The sequence below is a fragment of the Littorina saxatilis genome, linkage group LG8, assembly GCF_037325665.1.
Source record: "Littorina saxatilis isolate snail1 linkage group LG8, US_GU_Lsax_2.0, whole genome shotgun sequence".
NCBI lineage: Eukaryota > Metazoa > Mollusca > Gastropoda > Littorinimorpha > Littorinidae > Littorina > Littorina saxatilis.
In genome coordinates this window covers 53,363,590-53,385,780 of record NC_090252.1, presented here as the reverse complement: position 1 = coordinate 53,385,780, position 22,191 = coordinate 53,363,590, and the positions used below count along the sequence as shown (strand labels likewise).

At 41.7% G+C, this 22,191-nt stretch overlaps 2 protein-coding genes across 3 annotated transcripts in view; one reads left to right on the top strand and one right to left on the bottom strand.

Annotated features, from left to right (window-relative positions):
- The window catches only part of LOC138973835 (uncharacterized), a 35,174-nt gene extending 33,197 nt beyond the window's left edge, over nucleotides 1-1,977 (top strand). Inside the window, exon 11 of the mRNA XM_070346539.1 lies at nucleotides 1,664-1,977. Within this exon, the coding sequence (XP_070202640.1) occupies nucleotides 1,664-1,819 (156 nt within the window). The 3' untranslated portion in view covers nucleotides 1,820-1,977. The remainder of the gene's footprint in view (nucleotides 1-1,663) is intronic.
- Nucleotides 1,978-6,641: 4,664 nt separating this feature from the next.
- Nucleotides 6,642-22,191, bottom strand: part of LOC138973836 (low-density lipoprotein receptor-related protein 2-like) — a 29,197-nt gene continuing 13,647 nt past the window's right edge. For both annotated transcript variants that reach the window (XM_070346546.1, XM_070346547.1), the window contains exons 5-8: nucleotides 17,203-17,526; nucleotides 12,370-12,504; nucleotides 9,237-9,371; nucleotides 6,642-8,685 (exon numbers count right to left, since the gene is read on the bottom strand). In XM_070346546.1, coding sequence (XP_070202647.1) covers nucleotides 8,147-8,685; nucleotides 9,237-9,371; nucleotides 12,370-12,504; nucleotides 17,203-17,526 — 1,133 coding nt within the window. In that variant the 3' untranslated portion in view covers nucleotides 6,642-8,146. The remainder of the gene's footprint in view (nucleotides 8,686-9,236; nucleotides 9,372-12,369; nucleotides 12,505-17,202; nucleotides 17,527-22,191) is intronic.

Genomic DNA, 22,191 nt, shown 5'->3' with positions numbered 1-22,191 from the left:
GTCAGCATACCAATATCGTTTCATGAGTACATTTTCGTCAACATAAAAGAACAAGATTGCTTATGGCCAACAAAGCTTGCGGCTGTGGTTAACCAATACCCCCCCCCCCCCCCCCCCTCCCCCTCCCTGCAGGTCCAAGAGAATAATCATGCTAGAAGCCTTCAAGACATAAGGCTATGTTGTCCGAGTGCAGAACTGTTGTTTGCTTAAAATCATTACCAATTCAAGAATTTAAGATTTTGTTTGTTTGTTTGTTTGCTTAACGCCCAGCCGACCACGAAGAGCCATATCAGGGCGGTGCTGCGTTGACATTTAACGTGCGCCACACACAAGACAGAAGTCGCAGCACAGGCTTCATGTCTCACCCAGTCACATTATTCTGACACCGGACCAACCAGTCCTAGCACTAACCCCATAATGCCAGGCGCAAGTATTTAAGAGCTCGAGTGATAAAATCTAACAAACAAAGACAATTAATCTCTGCAAATAGAGAAAAAATAAGTATGTGAGAGTAAATATGACAACAGCATCCTATAGCCCATGGAAGAGCAAGAAATATTGAAATCAGGATGAAAGTAGCGCGTTTATTTTAGTGTGTCAGGAGACTGGCTCTCATAGCTCCCACTTGGTTGCATGGTGTCTATATCTGTTTTTACATTTAGTCAAGTTTTGACTAAATGTTTTAACGTAGAGGGGGGAATCGAGACGAGGGTTGTGGTGTATGTGTGTCTGTCTGTCTGTGTGTGTTTGTGTGTGTGTGTAGAGCGATTCAGACTAAACTACTGGACCGATCTTTATGAAATTTGACATGAGAGTTCCTGGGTATGATATCCTCAGACATTTTTTTCATTTTTTTGATAAATGTCTTTGATGACGTCATATCCGGCTTTTCGTGAAAGTTGAGGCGGCACTGTCACGCTCTCATTTTTCAACCAAATTGGTTTAAATTTTGGTCAAGTAATCTCCGACAAAGCTCGGACTTCGGTATTGCATTTCAGTTTGGTGGCTTAAAAATTAATAAATGACTTTGGTCATTAAAAATCTGAAAACTGTAAAAAAATATTTTTTTTATAAAACGATCTAAATTTAAGTTCATCTTATTTTCCATCATTTTCTGATTCCAAAAACATATAAATATGTTATATTTGGATTAAAAACAAGCTCTGAAAATTAAAAATATAAAAATTATTATCGAAATTAAATTTTCGAAATCAATTTAAAAACACTTTCATCTTATTTCTTGTCGGTTCCTGATTCCAAAAACATATAGATATGATATGTTTGGATTAAAAACACGTTCAGAAAGTTAAAACGAAGAGAGGTACAGAAAAGCGTGCTATCCTTCTCAGCGCAACTACTACCCCGCTCTTCTTGTCAATTTCACTGCCTTTGCCATGAGCGGTGGACTGACGATGCTACGAGTATACGGTCTTGCTGCGTTGCATTGCGTTCAGTTTCATTCTGTGAGTTCGACAGCTACTTGACTAAATGTTGTATTTTCGCCTTACGCGACTTGTTTTAAATTTATTTAGATTTTATTGTTTACGTTTGTATTCAAATGAGTCAGTGACCACACGTTGTGCGGCATATTGTCAGTACTAAGCATTGTTTACACTTTGGATTCTCTAATCCCTGAGGTGTGTTATACTTGTGCTTTTGACAGAATGCAGTCAACGCAAAAGATGGACCCAATGACGCACAGTGTTCCACTGACTATGGAAAGGACATGACGAGTCGTGACGACGAGTACAACAGGCTGGGATTTACACGACCTCGGCTACAGGATGACCCACACTACAGCCACCTTTCTCAACTCTAGCGCACGTCTGATAAACATGTTACATTTTGTAGCATTGCTGGTGTGAGTGAGTGTGTGTGTGTGTGTGTGTGTGTGTGTGTGTGTGTGTGAGCGTCTGTGTGTGTGTGTGTGTGTGTGTGTGCGTGTATGTGTGTGTGTGTGTGTGTGTGTCTGTGTGTGTGTGTGTGTGTGTGTGTGTGCGCGCGCGTGTGTGCTTGTGTGTTGTGATCGTGTGACTGTGTGTATGTATGTGTTTGTGTACGTGTGTGTGTGCGGGTGCGTACGAGTCTGTAGAATGCTCTTGGTCTTGATACACGCGCATGTGTTATCTATCCATGACCTTTTAAATCATGCCTGTGTGCCATTATTACCCACTCAATCTGAATATATTTTATTGTTTTTAGTTAAACTGAGATAGAGAGAGATGGCGAGTGAGAGAGAGAGAGAGAGTGCGTGTGTGTGTGTGTGTGTGTCTGTAAGTGTGTGTCTGTAAGTGTGAGTGCTGCGAGAGACGCTCAGGATGTTTACATGTGTTTTAATGCAATTCTAATTCTAAGTTTACAGCAAATATGAAGCGGGCTAGAGTTATTAGTTTTAAGTGCAATCGTTTAATTCTTAATACATGTGATGTTTTTATGTCTGTCATCGCCTGACACTGTAAGACAATTTTCCTTGTTTTTATGAGGACAGTAAACATTTTGAGTCTTGAGTCTTGAGTCTTCAACGGAATCATCTTCTTTACGCGAGTTGCTCATATTATAAAACACATACACAAAGGAAGAGGCAAAGCCTGCAATAATGATGTCTGAAACACAATTGCATCGCCAATTCTTCATTGTACATTGGCTTTGCCTTTGTATGGACAGTGTAAATCTACTTTGCAGCCCTGAAAGTCTAACAAACGGTGTACTCGCCGAGTTTGTTTGTTTGCTTAACGCTCAGCCGACCACGAAGGGCCATATCATGGCGGTGCTGCTTTGACATATAACGTGCGCCACACACAAGACAGAAGTCGCATACTCGCCGAGTAAAATACTCGCCACTTTCAGGCCTGCTTTATAACGAAATGGTGAACTGGGGCAACACAGAGTTGCCAATTAAGCAATACATTTGTCTGTTTTGAGGTATATGGACGCGCAAGGCATGTATGTGATGGTGTTAGAATGACTAGGAAGTTCTGAAGTTCGTTATGCTGTGCAGGAACGGTTTGCCCTCGTTTATTATAATCATGGTGAACGTCATACATTTACAGGGAATGTACCCTTTCTACAAAAATCTGTACAGGAATGCTGATTATCTTTGTTGCAGTCAGTACTCAGTCTGTACCATATCTTGAACATACACAATGCTCGCTCTGTATATATGTTTTCTTTCTCTGTACATATGATACATCCCTTTATGTAATGTGCTATTTATTATACATTTATATTTCTCTGCTTCATAGTCACACTGATTTTAACGTTAGGGAATATTGTTGTGAGCAGAGTCTAAACTCATTTCAACGAAATCGGTGATTGTATAATGATTATGAGGCATGTTATGTGTATTTTGCTTTTGTATTGGATGGCTGATTGTACCTATACATTGCTTGCCTTGGTACTTGGTAGGAGCTTAACATTATTAAAATACACATATGGGAGACCTTGACACGTGTTCACTCTGTTAATGGAGCCCGGCAAAAGGCTCCCATTGGTCACCCCTTTCATAGGTGACCGAGGTTTTACTCCAAAAGTATAGGCTGCTAACGGTTCACCTAGCAAGGGGAGGCTACTATTGGGTCACTCCTTTATAGGCTAGTAATGGTTCTCTCCATAAGGGGAGCCAAATATTGGGGTCACTTCTTTATGGGCTACTAATAGTTCTTTCCAGGGGATCCTATAATGTTTTGGTCAATTTTTTATTGGATACTTATGGTCCACTCTGTTAGAAAAGGCTACTGAAGTTTAACCCCGTAATGGGAGGCAAGTAACGATTTCCCTCATGATTGCTCACACTATTACACAACATTTCAGGCTGTAAAAGCAAATACACATACGTTAAGCCTTCTTTCGACAGGTTGCCTAGCAGCTTCCATATACCAAGCACCGAGACATGTGTACTGATCACATGACAAAAAGAGCTGTTGTCATTGGCCAACTGGGAACTGTATATCAATTGATATCGCGCAGGAAGTTCCTAGTGAATTTGATATCGCGCAGGAAGTAGTTTTCCAATGTAATTTTGAAGAAAAAGTTTTTCACCTGAAGGAAACACTAGTCTCTTATTCTTTTAAAGCACACATTTATAAAAGTAAAGTAATTGCATCAGAAAGATTAAGCTGTGTAATGAATATATTCCCACCCAGCTCTTAACAGAGAATGAGTAGAATTGAATGTTTTAATCTTACCGAGGGTGGCGATTGGAACAGCCGTAAACATAACTGATCTTGGAAGCGCTGAACCTGCGAATCATCTTGCAGTGTATCAGCACACATCACTCACAAAAAGGCTGACCCTTGTTTTGTAATTATTATGATTGCTTAAAATAAGCATTATATGCTTGAGTATGTAATCATCCATGCATTGTTCTTGTCATGATTAAAATTGAATAAAGTTCTGTTTAAACCAAAAGGCTGGAAATGAGCAGCCGATTTAACCGTTTAATTCACGCCAACCTGAACCACTGTCCTATCCCTCTTTGTCGTAGCCATGCAACTTCAATCAAAAAACCTTCAACAGCTTCAAAACAGTCACGATTCTTTTCAAAGACACCATCTTGAAAGGGTAAGATGGAATGTTGTGTTGTCTGCTGTGGGCGAATCGAAACAAATTATCAACACTGCAAGCAGTTCGTCGATGCCAACGAAGAGCTGGAAGCTGTGTTATACACAAAAAATGAGCCAGAGGACTTCACTGATATACTGCCCGGCGCACGTCAGTTCCTGCAATCGTTCAGAATTGCCAAATTAAAGCCTTTGATGTCTTAAAGTCAACACGTAACCGCGAAGGCTGTTTTATGTTTTCCCGTTGAACCTTTTTTTGTGATGTCTCCACAATATTTTTGTCTTTCTTGTTTTTAAGTGCATTTTTTTTTTCGTCTCAGAAAACGAAAGAGTAATTATAAAATAATAGTTATAGCAGCAAAGTTGCGAAAGCAGGAAAAAACAAACCAACGTTCCCAACATGGCAACAGCCTACCTTGCTTTTGACCGATTTCTTAGACTTGGGTTTACTGTTCTGAAGTCGAATGCGATAAAATCGTTATCATTAGATTTGACTGTGATATCCACATGTATCGGTCCCAATGTCTCGAAAAGCTGAATCATATCAGATCCCGGCTCACTTCTCGATATCATATGATTTCAGTTTTCTCGCCAGTGGGACTGATACATGTCGATATCACAGTCAAATCTAACGATAACCAACAAAATGGCTATTTCATATGTTACGTGGATTTCCATTGGTCAATTGGGCAAAACTGAGCTCAGTGCAAAAGTGATATCGACGACATTTCCGTCGATATCAGTTTTGATATCGACGACCTCTTTATTGCTTCCCCACTTCAAAAACAAAAACACCTACATTTAAAAACAAACAAATATATATGAAAATGTAATTATCCCAGAATTTAGTTGAGCAAGTGACTAAAGACTTTTTGAAAGGAAAAACATTTTAAAATACTGAAAAGTACAAGAAAAGAGTGAACAAAAAGAAATAATAATCAGAGGGAGGAATATGGAACAGCCAAAACTGAGACAAATACTTTTGTAATTTCTTTACAGTAAATACAAAATGTCCAGAAAATTAGCAATATATCTAACATTGACTGACTGTGTGATGATATCTTCTGCTATTGGTCTGTTTCGACAGTGATATCAAAATCTCGACCTCCGGTCTTGATTTTGATATCACTGTCTCAACAGACCATAGCAGAAGATATCATAACACAGTCCGTCAATATTGGGTACTATACTCCAAATGACATCGGGTCTATTAGAAATATGAAACACTGATTAAATGGTGCAACAGTGTAGGTAGAAACAGGGTGTGTGTGTGTGTGTGTGTGTGTGTGTGTGTGTGTGTGTGTGCGCACAAGCGTGAGTATATGTATTATTATTATTATGGTCTTAACAGTTAAACATGTATTACGTTATCATTAAGATTCATGCTTTGTTAGCACTAAGCAGTTGTTTTAATCAGTCTGGTTTTCTCTTGTTTTCATCTTATGAACATTCTAAATGTTAGACTAACTTATTGTCTTGTACAGAATAACAACTGTGTGAATGGTGCTATACTGAATGAAAGAGTGTGACATGAAGTTCTTGTACATCATTGTAAAGAGTGTGAATGACGTTTTAGTTTAGATGTCAAGCGCTTAGAGCAAGCCTTTTTAACGAAAGTTTTTGATTTAGCGCTATATAAATGTTCTTATTATTATTATTATTATTATGGTGAGCTTATATAGCGCGAACCACAATTAACTGTGCTCTCCGCGCTTTACATACTAATTTCTGCCGTGTGAAATGGAATTTTTTACAGACAGACAGACAAACAAACATTTTTTTACACACAATATATAACGCATTCACATCGACAAGCAAACCTCAAGCCTGTTAGGCGAAACTTTACCTTTCACGGCCTTTATTCCAAGTCACACGGGTATTTTGATGGACATTTTTATCTATGCCTATACAATTTTGCCAGGAAAGACCCTTTTGTCAATCGTGGGATCTTTAACGTGCACACCCAATATAGTGTACACGAAGGGACCTCGGTTTTTCGTCTCATCCGAAAGACTAGCACTTGAACCCACCACCTAGGTTAGGAAAGGGGGGGAGAAAATAGCGGCCTGACCCAGAGTCGAACACGCAACCTCTCGATTCCGAGCGCAAGTGCGTTACCACTCGGCCACCCAGTATGTATCTGTCAGAGAGAGAGGCGGCAGTGTGTGTGTGTGTGTGTGTGTGTGTGTGTGTGTGTGTGTGTGTGTGTGTGTGTGTGTGTGTGTGTGCAATTGTGGGTATCTGTATCTGTTAGAGAGAGGGGTGGGGGGGGGGGAGAAAGATAGAGTAAGAGACAGGGGTTGGCTGGAGAGTTGAGGAAGGATAGAGAGAGGGGAGAGGAACAGAAAGATAAATAGAGAGAGATTATTATTGTTTTGCTATACGCCTGCGGTTTACTCTATATGTTACTGGTTTTACCAATGTGTTCATATAAGCGTTGTCTTTTTTGTTTGTGTGCAGTAAAATGCCTTTTAAGCGTATTGATAATGTGCTTGTGTTACATGTATGGTTACAGATGTGTGTGCGTGTGTGTGTGTGTGTGTGTGTGTGTGTGTGTGTGTGTGTGTGTATTAGTGTGTGTGTGCGTGTGTCTGTGTGTGCGTGTGTCTGTGTGTATTAGTGTGTATGTTTGTATGTGTGTGTGTGTGTGTGTGTGTGTGGTAAACTATTTTCGTTGTTAATTGTAAGAGTTTAAATGCTGAACGTGGTTTTATGTAAACGACCTCGATATTGAATGTATTATCCGACATAATTATGTGCCCCTCCTCCGCCTCTTTGCGCTCTCTCCATTGATATCTCTTTCTTTCTGCCTCTCCACTTCTTTCTATCTCTCGGTGTCTTATTCCATCTCTGTCTGTAAGTCTGTCCGCCGGCCGTCCGTCCGTCCGTCCGTCCGTCCGTCCGTCCGTATGTCTGTCTCTGTCTCTCTCTCGACTCTCTCTCCCAACGTGATATAACTAACATCTCACATAACGTACATTAGAGGGAATAACTGCAACATGTCCCAGAATCTGGACTTGTCCTTTCAATTGTTAACCGTTATACAATACGTATGTAACATGATGTTAAACGTATTCGAAAAAGGAAGTGCAATCTGGTTCCGGTGGTAAATGAGTGTGAAAGGTGAAACGACTGCGTTACTCAAACTCTTCAGTATTGTAGACCCTTCTGATCGCTATACCTTTTACAAGTACTGACGGTTATGCATACTTTTCAGAGAATGATCAGTTTTACCTCTACTGATGCCACGTGATTTATCACTTTGCATGTTATGATTGCTCTGAGTGCCCTGAGGTCTGACTAGTTCTGCGATGGGTATGGAAAGACACCCAATGTATGGCTACCTTTGCCTTTCAGGACATTCTGGTCAGAGTTGCCAGCATTTTGTTTGTGTGTTTCCAGTTGTCTGCTCGTGTTGTTCTGGCTTCTCTGAACTCTCACTAGTTCTGTCATGGGAATGACCATCTTACCCTACACTGGACATTCTCTGCCTTGCTTCAGAAACGCCCAGCAGCTTAATAAAATGGTCCTGCTCTTCGTACTGTGCACTGCTTTGATGAAGCGGCATGTTCGAGTCCTGTCGGGTTTTACCTATCGTCTTCCTTCTCAGTATCTTCAGTTTCACTTCCCACCAACTCCTCCGGGTTTAATGTGAACTCGCTGCTTCTTTGCGTTCCCTTATTCATGTCAACATCATGGCTGTAGAAATCGTGCCAGGAGGCAGGCTTTGAATCTCCGTAGGGGTCCTCTAGCCAGCGTGCAGTGGTGAAATATTGTTTTGTGAACTTCTGTTTTGTGTTAATCTCTGCGGTTTCATTTTCTGCTTCGTAAATCTCGTCTGGAATTGCATCGATAGAGCGCTCAGTTTCATCGTTTGCCACCTCGCCTTCTTCCTCCTCCTTTCCCCCCTCCTCCGTCCTCCCTTCCTCCGTCCCTCCTTCCTCCGTTTCCTCCTTCTGGTAAGCTTTCGCTTTGCCGAAAGAAATGAAAGGCATCCATCCCAAGTTGCTCAAAAACTGTATCACCTGGTATAGCGAGGCTAAGACTGCCGCGGAAGTGGGAACACCAACACCCACACCAATGGCGATCTTCTCGTTTTCGGAGAGGGTTTTATCTTCTGGGGCCTCTGGAAGGAACAATAATAAAGGCATGTACATGATAAACAGGCCGTGACAAGACTAGAAAGTTAAGTGCAATGCTCTTGTACACACGTGAAATTATAGAAAGGCATGAAAGCAGCTCTTCTTCCAAACCGTGTCAGATTGTTGACACCAATTTGCTATCTTCAAATCAAACATCGTAGGATATACGGCCATAGGTTAGCATTTAGTCTGCTAATCTAAACCACGCATGCTATTATACGGCAGTTTTTCCTTCACAATTAACTGTTTGACTTGACCATCACATTTAATGCAAACAAGAAAAGCTAATGTTTACACACGACTCGCCTTCGTTACCCATAGTACGTGATTCGGCGCAGGGACGCGCACTGTGGGGAGCCCTGTATTAATCACGGCAGCGTACACATTTCCTCACATGTTCAAGCTTACGGCTTAACACACTCTGTACATTGTAGTTTTATGTTGAAGTGGTAAACAAAGATCATCAAATGGAGTAAGTCCACACAGAGACATATAATTCATATAATTACTGTGTAAGTAGCCTAGATATGTGTACCTTCGCTGCACAATGGAGGCAGCCAGCCGTCCAGACAGGCCAGACAATGTCCAGTGCTAGCGTTGCAGGTCTGGTCATCGGCACAATGCCCGCATGATTCCTGGCAGTGTGCACCGTACGTCCCGTAGTCACAGCCTGACAGACATTTTCTCAAGGTTTTGTAGGTCTTAAAAGGAGGATTCCACTACCTATGATGACCCCGCCCCCCCCCCCTCTTAAAAAAAGGAGGTTTGGGGTTGTGTGGGGTCATGTCGCACAACCCCAAAGCTCCTTGCTACCACCATCACTAACTAGCCTGATATACTCAACGTCCACACTATTGTGAAGATACATATTTTGTTTTAAAACAAATCATAATAATTACTAAATGTTCTTGTCCAACTTGATATTTGGCTAGCCCAGACAAAATTTGTATAATCAGACACTTGCTGACCTCATTTCTGACACTATGACATCATAACATGATGTCATCACCAATAGTCTAGCAAAGGCTGTGACCGAATCAAACAATGACATCATTAAGCTTGATGACCTCAAGACTTATTGTCTTGATAGCTCAGTGAATATCTCAGGGGTGAAAATCTTCTTCAGTAACCAACAAACAAGGAAGGCAAGTTGTTGGAACGTTGTTATTGACAAAAAATACTTTACAATCACAAATATATCGACCCAACGGTCTTTAAGTGAACAGACAAACAAATAGTCACACACAACTTATCTTGATGAAATGTTCGCCCGGTCGCCAGATAACCAAGCGAATGAATGAATGTATGACGAAATGAGTGACGTAGACAGGGAATTACGTCAGCGTCAAAAGAATGTTCCGTAGGTAAATAGAACATCGCAGAGAGAGAGAGAGAGAGAGAGAGAGAGAGAGAGAGAGAGAGAGAGAGAGAGAGAGAGAGAGAGAGAGAGAGAGAGAGAGAGAGAGAGAGACGCAGACGCAGATAATTTATTCAATAGGCCATAGCCCCTTATGAATGAGTGTGAACAAACGGTTCACGTTGCAAATAATATAACTCATCAGGTGCAGAAAAGGTACAACATAATAATCGCACAACACTACAGAATAAAACATATATTACACGGTCTTTAACTACGAGGTTACAACATCTCTTAATTTCAAGGCTTTATACAAATACAAGGATACATTTCTGATAACAGTTTATTGAGGTGAGGCCAGGAGCAGGCTAAGTCTAAAAGTGCTTGGGGTTTTATAATATTTAAATGGGATAATTGTTTCTCTTAATCTGTTTAAGTATGGACAACAAAAAAAACAAAATGGACTTCATCTTCTTGCTTTTCTTTACAAAGGGGACACATCAACTGATCGGCATTATGTTTTTTTATATCGGTTAGAATGCACAGCAATTTCTGAAATACCTAATCGAAACCCAGTCATAATAAACTTTAGATGTCTATCCATATTCAACAAAAGATAGGGTTTAATGTCATGTACAGAACAAAATGTCCGATAAACAGCAAATCTATCACTATTTTGTATGTGATAATCCCAGAGAGAGAGAGAGAGAGAGAGAGAGAGAGAGAGAGAGAGAGAGAGAGAGAGAGAGAGAGAGAGAGAGAGAGAGAGAGAGAGAGAGTACGCGCGTACACACACACTCTCTCTCTCTCTCTCTCTCTCTGCCTAGGGAACATTCTTTGGACCTTGACGGCATTCTCTGTCTACGTCACTCATTTTGTCATACACCTTTTTGATTGTAACCTATTGTTGTCAATAGCAACGTTCCAACAACTTACCTTTCTTGTCTTTTTATTCTGAATCTTGGAACGTTGCCAATCTTTTTGTTTTTGGATCTTCTCCAGTAAACATGTTCATGCTGTGACTGAAATCTGATGAAAAACAAGTAACATTTTGGTCATGTCTCTCTGATTATGAACACCAACAATTGTGAGAAAGTTAGAGGCTTTTGCTCCCAAAATAACGTAGAAAATAGCAACGTTAGGGTTAGGGTTAGCTGTGACCATAACATGTGCCGGGGGTTAACCAAACTAATATTAAGGTCATGTTGAGAGATTATCAAACCCTTTAAGTGTGCAAAATGTCAAAGCTCTAGCTTAAAAAAACGCCTGAAATAAGGTTAATGTTAGGTTATTATGAACAAAACAGGACCCCCTGTGACCCCAACATTTGACAAGGGTCAATCAAACTCTAGTCAAGTCGGGGGGGGGGGGGGGGGGGTTATCAAACCCTAGAAGTGTGCACGGATTCAAAGCTCTAGTTTCAAAATCATTCGAGATAATCACAACGATAAGTTATTTTTATGAAACGAACATGTCCCCGCTGTGACCCCAACATATAACAAGGGTCAACGAAACTGGGGATACTTCGTGAGATCACCAAACCCTAAAATTGTGCAAAGTTTCAGAGGTCTACCTTGAAAAAAGTCCGAAATAACTTCAACGCAAAGATTTTTGTTCACGGACGGACGGGCCCGACATACAGATGGACAAATATGAATCCTAATACTCACCAATTACTCAGGTGAGTCAAAAATAAAAGGTTAGATTAAAAAACCCTTGTTGAATCCTTTTGTCAAACATCAATTACGGCAACGTACAGATGTCCCCACATTTCGTCACGCTCATAAAAAAAATACCTATCTCAGTGTTAGGCATTTCTGTTGTGAAACTACAAGGGAAGCTACTGGAAGGGTACCTATCATGTGTTAGAGAGTACACACTCTCAGACCAACGGAAACCATTGCCACGGTAACGTAAGCAAAACTGCCGGTCTCGTTTCTTGAGTTAGGCATTTATTTCTGTATGATACCGGAAGATTTGTTTTGATAGTGTGACAGTATGCAAAAGCTCTTTGTGGGTTGTTATGCAGTTTTGCTGATTGAAAATGTTGCTGTCAGCTCTTTATCTCACGTTCATCCCGTGGTAACAGCTCGAGATAGGCATTTTGCAAATTATAACTAAAATGAGATAGGCAGATTGTTCAGAAACCAAAGAAAGTTGTTTGCGTTTTTCCCTAAAACATACAAAAATGACATAGGCAATTCTTATGAGCGTGACGATTTGTAAGCTTACAGTTTAACCAACTCTGTACAATGGTGTAAGTCCACAAAGAGACATTTAATTATTGTGTATGCAGCCTATATCTGTGTACCTTGGTTGCACAATGGAGGCAGCCAGCCGCCCGTACAGGCCAGACAATGTCCAGTGCTAGCGTTGCAGGTCTGGTCATCGGCACAATGCCCACATGATTCCTGGCAGCGTGCACCGTACGTCCCGTCCTCACAGCCTGACAGACATTCAAAGACATGTACATCCTTAAGAATCACTATATTCTGTTTAGGCTTCTTAAGTGGGGCAAGTCCAGGACTTTCCCCTGGAAACGATTTTCACATTATCAAAGAGATTATCATTTTAACCTAGATTTGAAGTACCACTTATGGGCAGGACGCTGCCCTACACGCCACCAGGCGTGAAAGGCAGTAAGTAAGTAAGTTATGGGCAGGAGCTACGTTCAAATACACCGTTTTTCATCAGAAGTTCCAGGCCACCAACATCGTTCTGGAGAGGCCCAGGTCAGGACGGCCTAAGAAGACAACACAGCGTCAAGATCGCTTCATCAGAAGACAAGCTCTGCAGCAGCTCATCGAGGCACCACTGCAAACATCATCAGGGGCCAGCTGAGGGTGGCAACAAACACCAACGTCAGCACGAAAACCATCCGCAAACGCCTGCACGACGTTGGCCTGCGATCACGTCGTCCAGCTGTACGCCCACGACTGACAGCAGCTCATCGACAGGCTCGTTTGGCGTTCTGTCACAACCATGCGAAGTGGACACGCCAGCACTGGGCCGATGTGCTGTTCAGCGATGAGTCCCGCATTAATCTGCACCATCATGACGGTCGGGCTCGTGTGTGGAGGCGTCAGGGTGAGCGGTACAACAACGGTCTGATGCAGGAGAGGGTGGTCTTCGGCGGGGGCTCCATCATGGTGTGGGGGGCCTTCAGTTTTCAACACAGAACCCCCCTCTACCACATTGTTGGCAACCTGACGGGCCAGCGCCACAGAGATGAGATTGTCGCCCCTTTGGTTCTACCGGCTCTACACCAGATTGGTGCGCAGGCTGTGTTCCAGGACGATAACGCGACACCTCACAGAGCGAGGCTGGTCAACAACTTCATCCAGCAGGCTGGTGTCACCAGGATGAACTGGCCGGCCTGCAGCCCTGATTTCAACCCAATCGAGCACATGTGGGATGAGCTGGACAGGCGAGTGAGGAACAACCACCCACCCCAAGGAACCTGCAGCAACTGCTTCAGTTCCTGCAAATCGAATGGCAGGCCATTCCTCAGGCCTTCTGCAGGAAGCTGGTAAACTCGATGCGAAACAGGACTGCAGAAGGCATCGCAAAACGCGGCGGACACACACATTACTGAACTGTTCGGAACTTGCAAATTGTGTTTTCGACCCCCATGTTGTTTCAGAGTTTGTTGACACGTAATGCGTGACTGAAATGTCACCATAGTTTGGAAAAGGATCGCAGAGATAATGAATTAAACATGTTACACATTTGATACAATTTTGTTTGGTGGTTTGGAAGCTGTGTTTGTTTGCGTAAGTGGTCCCTAACTTTTTCCTATGAGTATATATTAGGCCTAACGCAGAACCGCGTGAGGTGACATCCGACTCATTTCGTGGTGAAGGGTCACAATTAGTGTTGCAGTTCTGGCGTCATAGAATAATGCTTAAGAGAATGTTGATTTCCTTTTTTTTTTTAAATCCAAACTCGATCTGAAACAAACTTACCCCTCGCCCACTCAGTCTCATTCTCAACACTGTCAACATTTTGAGATAAGAAAAGAGTGAGAAAACAACAACACAAAACCCATAATAATTCCCCTGTTGACCCACTTGCAGCCAACTTGACGCCAATATATTCTGAGCTGACAAAATCGTCATTTCTCTTCTTTGTCTCTTGTTAAATTCTAGTCAGCAAATCTAGTAGGCAACAACTTTGATCGAAGGTCGGATAGATTCATAGGTTCAACCTGCAAACTGTGACTTCATCTGACAATCGTCAAAAAATACACTAAAGCTTTTATATTAATGACGTTTCGACATACCGTTAAGCCCTATACTCCGCCTCACATGAGGTTTACAGAACGATGACATCTTTCAATTGAACAGCAAAACCAACCTTATGGAACACACTCGCAATAGCATTAAGCAAAAATAAATGAAACAGATAACTTGAATCAGTATGTTTGTGTATAATGTTTTGCAGTACATTTGTCAACGGAGACTTTCGTTGCAGACAGATTTTCGCTTGACAGCAATACTAAATTTGTACGTGAAATGTTTCAACCTTTAACTCCGAGCTTGAATATGACGTCAGGTCATCTTTTGTCATCCCAGATCGTTTTGTATTTCTGTCAGTTTGATTTTCCATCACTGTGTTCTGTGTGCGTTTCGAGGGACCAGATGTGTTGAGAAAAGCATCGTCATTTCATTAATTGCAGCAATGATGCTGAATCTGAAATAAAAGGAAGTGTAAAGAAGGATTTTTGAATCTTGCGAGACTTTCTGAAAAACGAATCCTCCCTTGAAAGAAAATAAAGATGTCTGCGTTTCGTTTGCTTTGAAGGAATGGAAATCTTATTTTGTAGCAATAAAGTAAAAACGCAAGTCGCGTTGATTAGATTGTTTGTTGTTATTCTTTCTTTGCAATACCGTCGATATTCGTAGGCATTTTTAGACCTGTTAGGAAACGAAAAAAAAAGGCCTTTGAATACAAACTGGGAAAGAAATTGGGATCGTTTGCTCCGGAACAGCAAAATTGATATGCACACAACAGAAAAAAACTGCACAAAACCCGAAATCTGGCTGGAGGTGTCATATTGTTTTCATGAGTTTGGAAGAACAACAATTAATTGTCCTTGCACTCCGACCGACCACCCCCCCCCCCCCCCCCCCCGAAAAAGAAAAAGCCGTTATTTTTGTTGTTGCGACACAGCAGTAAGTGATATATCTTCTCCAGCAAACATGTTCATACCGTGAACTTGAAATTTGACCAAAAAAACTGCCATATCTGTGTCGTTCCTGAAGGTAATCAAAAGATACAAGTACTGCTGCGTCATAAGAAATAACGGTCAATGTTAGGTGTGGCGGAAAAAAGAAGCCGACGCGGACGGGAGAGCTATAACAGTTTTTATTTGTTTCTCTAAGCCAATGACAAAAATATGACACTTCCAGCAAGCTTTAGGAATGTGTGTTAGCATTTGGAGGGGGGGGGGGTGCAGTTACAGACCAAACGATCCAATTCTTTAGCGAAGTTGTATCCAAAGGCGTTTTGTTTTAAGTTACTTGACGAAGCAACGCTCTAAAGGTGGCTACGTGCACATGTACGGTGATTCAAAGGAAAGAACATGAGAACAACAAGCTTGTCCCTGACGGGCGCAGTGGCGTGGTGGTAAGACGTCGGCCTCCTAATCGGGAGGTCGTGAGTTCGAATCCTGGTGGGCTAAGAGTGGAAATTTTTCCGATCTCCCAGGTCATCTTAAGTGCAGACCCGCTAGTGACTTAACCCCCTTCGTGTGTACACGCAAGCACAAGACCAAGTGCGAAGGGAAAAGACCCTGTAATCCATGTCAGAGTTCGATGGGTTATAGAAACACGAAATTACCCAGCATGCCTCCCCCGTAATCGGCGTATGCTGCCTGAATGGCGGGGTAAAAACGGTCATACACGTAAAAATCCACTAGTGCTAAAAACATGAGTGAACGTGGGAGTCTCTAGCCCATGGACAAAGAAGAAGAAGAAGACAAGCTTGTCCCATGCGACTTGCATTTTGACGTGTAAGCTGTAGCATCTCCCCACCAACAAGCGTACATCTTTTTCTTCAAAGGGAGAATTCTTTGTTTACAAAGTCTTGAAACATAAACTTATTTCCTGTACGCTTTTTTTCTGTTCGTATTTCGCTGCTTCAATACTTTTCTCAACACACCTCGTCAGTCACAACACTCGCAGAACACAGTACTGGGAAATAGCGCTGATTGGAACAGGAAAAGATCTGGGATGATGAAAACTGAAATGACGTCATATTCAAACTCCAGGTCACACCTATCAGAAAAAAAATCTAAGAAATCTTCAACGTTAAGGTTTTTATGAATCGAATTATGATCATGCTGCGACCCTAACATTTTACGAGGGCCGACCAAACTGGGGTTATTTCGGAAGGTCATCAAACCCTTCAAGGGCGTCAAAAAGCCAGACTATGTTTTAGCAGCTGGTTATATTACCGGAATACACATCTAGTATGTTTTAGTAGTTTTAGTCGTTTTTTAACCACTGTGATGCGTTGGAAGAGTTTATTTGTATGTGCTGTTTTAGAGGTACATTTTATCAGTATGGAACATGTTCAGTTCTTACAGCAGTTGATAGTGGGGGGGGGGGGACCCTATCTTATTCTGCGTACTTTTATTGTGGGACGGCGGGGGGAGGGGAGGGGGGGAGGGATGTATGTTACCAGTGCGGGAACAGGGGTCGGAGAGGGGGGGGAGTGGTGGGGGGGTCCTAGGGGTTCCGATAGCTCTTAGAGTTTCATAGTTCTCACCATGTCTGTATAGTGTACGTATTAGTTACTGTGATACCAAATTGTCTTACCCATGTATGTATGATGCTATGCGCCAGTGATGTATGAATGCTATTTATTTTTGTTTTTATCACACAGCAAGCTGCTTTCCTCGTGTATTTTTTATGTTCATTCATGTATTGTACACTTGGCAATAAATTATCTATCTATCTATCTATCTATCTAAAAGAAGAAAAAAAAACAAGACGGCTACACGCCTATTTTTTCCTTTTTTTTTTAAACTTCTACGAAAATAAATGGTTCCGCAAACAACATTTTAATATTCAACGGATAGGGACACTTGTATGAAGCAATGTCCGGTGCTCATTCAAACAATGTAGAAATAATTCCTTACATGCCACATTCAGCTGAATGCTTTTCGAGTCGGTGCCACCAATCCCCTTGCCGACTGAACAGGTGTACCTCCCCATGTCGTCACACGTGACGTTCGACAAGGTCAACACGGCCTCGTAGGTCCAAGTCCCCAGCCTCTGATAATGCATTTCATTTATACGGAAAGTAACGTTCCCAAATGTATTACTCTCTTTTGTTATGGCAACATGGCCTTGTATTCGTCCGAACATTCTGCAGGTCAGATTGAGTGTTATGTGGTCATCCCCATCGACTGTGATTGTATAGTTGTGTCCATCGAGCGTCAGGCTTTCCACTACTGGTGCACCTGCAATGGAAAGTGAAAGTAAATGCCTTAAAGTTCAACATCTTATAAATTGTTTGCTTTTTGTTGTACATGTTTTTGTTAATTACTCAAAATGCGAAGATGGTAATGAAGAGAGAGAGAGGTTTTTTTCATTATGCGTTTAAGTGTGAAGCGTTTCCTAGCTCTATATACATAGCTATTCTGATGGACACGTGGGGGAATTCGGGGGCTCTGATTGGATGGTCTCAAACATCCCTTTTCCGATCATCAAAGCATAACGCTACGGAAGTCGGCCATTTTTGACAATATCCAAAAGCATATCGGCAATAACAAAGACGCATGGTTCCGGTTTCTTCCACGTGTATAAAGTACACGCATGCCTCGCCAGGTTTGTTTCTCTGACTTGTCGACAGTGGATGCCATGTGCTTTGTGTGTGTTTTTGTTGTTGCTTACTGTACATGACATACATTACGTGTAAAATCCAGTTCTTTGACAGGCAACAAACCTTGCAAATTTCCAGAAGCTGCAATCTGAAGCGACCTATCTCTCATTCTAGCAGACGATCTATCCAATGTTTAACACAAAATCAGCAAACTCTCCTGTCACATAGAACGTCCATCGTATAGTGCAATGTTGAAATGAAGATACCGGTCTGAAACATTTAGTCGTTTCTTCTAAGACAATCCTCGTTCTCTTATCATCTACAGATTTACCGCAGTCTTCACCACGCGAATTCCCAACAGAAGTCAGACTTTCGAACATACAATCTACGTAGGCAAGCATGATACGTCATGACGTCATATGACTCCTAGCATAATGACGTAATGCTAAACATCCGGTTATCTCGAGTTTTCTCCGCAATACATGTCCCAGGGTTTTTCAATGTTCGGTTATTTCCGTGGCTTCATGCGGAAAGGGAACCGTCGTCTGCAATCAACGACATGGACAATAAATTCTGGTACTTGTTGCTGACAAAACATGATTTTAACACAGAATTTTAATGTCAGAATAGCTATATAAACGCTATTGTGTTTTCATCGTAGCAATACGGTCCGATATTTAGACTCGAACAAGTATAATGCGACTCGTCTTCAACTCGTCAGCATTATACTTGTCTCGTCTAAATATCGGACCCTATTGCTACGCTGAAAACACAATAGCTGTTAATAGCTTCAAAAACGCATTGAATAACATGAACGTTAAGTTTTTTATTCATCAAACATCGCCCCATTGTGACCCAAAAATGTGACGAGGGTTATCAATCAATCAATCAATATGAGGCTTATATCGCGCGTATTCCGTGGGTACAGTTCTAAGCGCAGGGATTTATTTATTCATTTATTTTTTTTATGCAATTTATATCGCGCACATATTCAAGGCGCAGGGATTTATTTATGCCGTGTGAGATGGAATTTTTTTTACACAATACATCACGCATTCACATCGGCCAGCAGATCGCAGCCATTTCGGCGCATATCCTACTTTTCACGGCCTATTATTCCAAGTCACACGGGTATTTTGGTGGACATTTTTATCTATGCCTATACAATTTTGCCAGGAAAGACCCTTTTGTCAATCGTGGGATCTTTAACGTGCACACCCCAATGTAGTGTACACGAAGGGACCTCGGTTTTTCGTCTCATCCGAAAGACTAGCACTTGAACCCACCACCTAGGTTAGGAAAGGGGGGAGACAATTGCTAACGCCCTGACCCAGGGTCGAACTCGCAACCTCTCGCTTCCGAGCGCAAGTGCGTTACCACTCGGCCACCCAGTCCTTAATTGGACGAAGTCGACTACGCGAAGTATACCTCGCGAAGCTGGCCGCACGGAACTTTAGTACTGAGTTTTCGGTAAACAGACTTCGCGAAGCTGGCCGCACGGAACTTTAGTACTGAGTTTTCGGTAAACAGACTTCGCGAAGCTGGCCGCACGGAACTTTAGTACTGAGTTTTCGGTAAACAGACTTCGCGAAGCTGGCCGCACGGAACTTTAGTACTGAGTTTTCGGTAAACAGACTTCGCGAAGCTGGCCGCACGGAGCTTTAGTACTGAGTTTTCGGTAAACAGACTTCGCGAAGTCGTTGCGAAGTCGACTTCGGGCTAAATCAAGGACCGCCTCAATCAAACTTAGGTCAAGCTGTGAGATTATTAAACGCTGGAAGTGTGCACAGTTTCAAAGGTTTAGCTTCAAAACATCTGTGATAACGTCAACGTTAGGTTTTTATGAATGGACATGACCCCGCTGTGATCCTTGGACACACGGACGGACACTGCATGCTGATCAGTACTAAGACTCACCGATTACTCAGGTGAATCAAAAACAAGAGCAACAAAAACAAGTCGTGTAAGGCGAAATTACTACATTTAGTCAAGCTGTGGAACTCACAGAATGAAACTTAACGCACTGCATTTTTTCACAATGACCCCGTAGTCCGCCGCTTGTGCATAACGGAGTGAAACTGACGAGCCTGTTCAGCGCGGTAGTGGTTTCGCTGTGCTGCATAGCACACTTTTCTGTACCTCTCTTCGTTTTAACTTTCTGAGCGTGTTTTTAATCCAAACATATATCTATATGTGACCCTCCACCACGAAATGAGTCGCATGTCACCTCGCGCGGTTCTGCGCTAGGCTTAATATCAGTCCGGGGAGTGTCTGGTAACAGTGTGAGGGTCACCTTAGTCACAGGCGTATAACTCAAACAGTTTTCCCTCTTTTCTAAAACGGTATTCACCACTGGATAGAGCATACAAAACTCTTTAGGAAAATGTAAAAATATGAAAATCATGCAAAGGTGACATGCGACTCATTCCGTGGTGGAGGGTCACATATGTTTTTGGAATCAGGAACCGACAAGGAATAAGATGAAATTGTTTTTAAATCGATTTCGGACATTTAATTTTGATCATAATGTTTATATTTTTTTTATTTTCAGAGATTGTTTTTAATCCAAATATAGCATATGTATATGTTTTTGGAATCAGGAAATGATGTAGAATAAGATGAACGTAAATTTGAATCGTTTTACATAAAACAAAAAATGTATTACAATTTTCAGATTTTTAAGGACCAAAGTCATTAATTAATTTGTAAGCCACCAAGCTGAAATGCAGTACCGAAGTCCGGCCTTTGTCGAAGATTGCTTTACAAAAAAGTCAATTAATTTGATTGAAAAATAAGGGTGTGACAGTGCCGCCTCAACTTTTACAAAAAGCCGGATATGACGTCATCAAAATTATTTGTCGAAAAAAAGAAAACAATGTCCGGGGATATCATTCCCAGGAACTCTCATGTCAAATTTCATAAAGATCGGTTCAGTAGTTTGGTCTGAATCGCTCTACACACACACACGCACAGACAGACAGACAGACAGACAGACACACACACACACACACACACACACATACATACACCACGACCCTCGTCTCGATTCCCCCTCTATGTTAAAACATTTAGTCAAAACTTGACTAAATGTAAAAAACACCAACAACAAAAACCAACACCAACAACAAAAACCACCACCATCACATAACACATATACAGGGTGTTCCAAAAGAGCGCCCTATATCCTTTTTGGTCTAATTTTTGCTGCAAAGAGAGATTTGGAAAATGTCTTCACCTAACAATAGCACAATGATGGCAAATTATGACTTGCAAATTTGGTAGAAATCGGTTTGTCTTTAGCAGTTTATAATGTAATAATAAAATAATACTAATAATGACAGCTTATGTAGCGCAAACCACAGTGAACTATGGTCTCCGCGCTTTACATATTAAATATGAATTAAACCATACTATCTAAACACCAAATACACATACATTCTAACAAAATAACGTAACAATAAACTTACAGCAACACATTATCCACTTATTCTCTATCATGCAGCCTCCTCTTCCGTGGCGATAGGTTCAGTTTACGACGCACTGACTTCCCTTGGCCACCCTACTCCCCTGATCTCAACCCACCCGACTACTTTATGTGGGGTTACCCAGAACAGAATATACGCCATCAATCCCCAAACCCTGGCAGCTCTGTGGGACGACATCAGAAGGGAAATCAGGCGCATACCAGCTGACAGTTGACATGATTGGACGAGTCATGGACAATTTCAACGTTCGTGTTGAAGCAGTTCTTCTACGAAGAGGAGACTGGATAGAGCATATTATCAACTAAGGACAAACTAATTTCTACCAAATTTGCAAGACATAATTTGCCATCATTGTGCTATTTGTGTGTTTGGAGAAGAAATTGTCAAAATCTCTCTTCGCAGTCAAAAATGAGATCAAAAAGAAAATAGGGCGCTTTTTTTGGACCAACATGTAGATCTAAAACAGGCAAACAGTATAAGAAGAATTCATCTAATTAATCAATTTCGCACGTATGTGTAATCATTCATGTATTTTTTTTTAAAATTCATTGTTCTGTCATTATTACTAATGTTAGCAAGTACATTATCGTTAATATTAGCAAGTTCAACCTCTCCCTCTCTTCTCTCTCTCTCTCTCTCTCTCTCTCTCTCTCTCTCTCTCTCTCTCTCTCTCTCTCTCTCTCTCTCTCTCTCTCTCTCTCTCTCTCTCTCAAACTCACGGACGCAGACAGAAAGACATACATGCAACATGGCATAACAGACAGACAAGTAGACAGACAAGTAGCAGGGCATAACAGACAGACAGGTAGACAGACAAG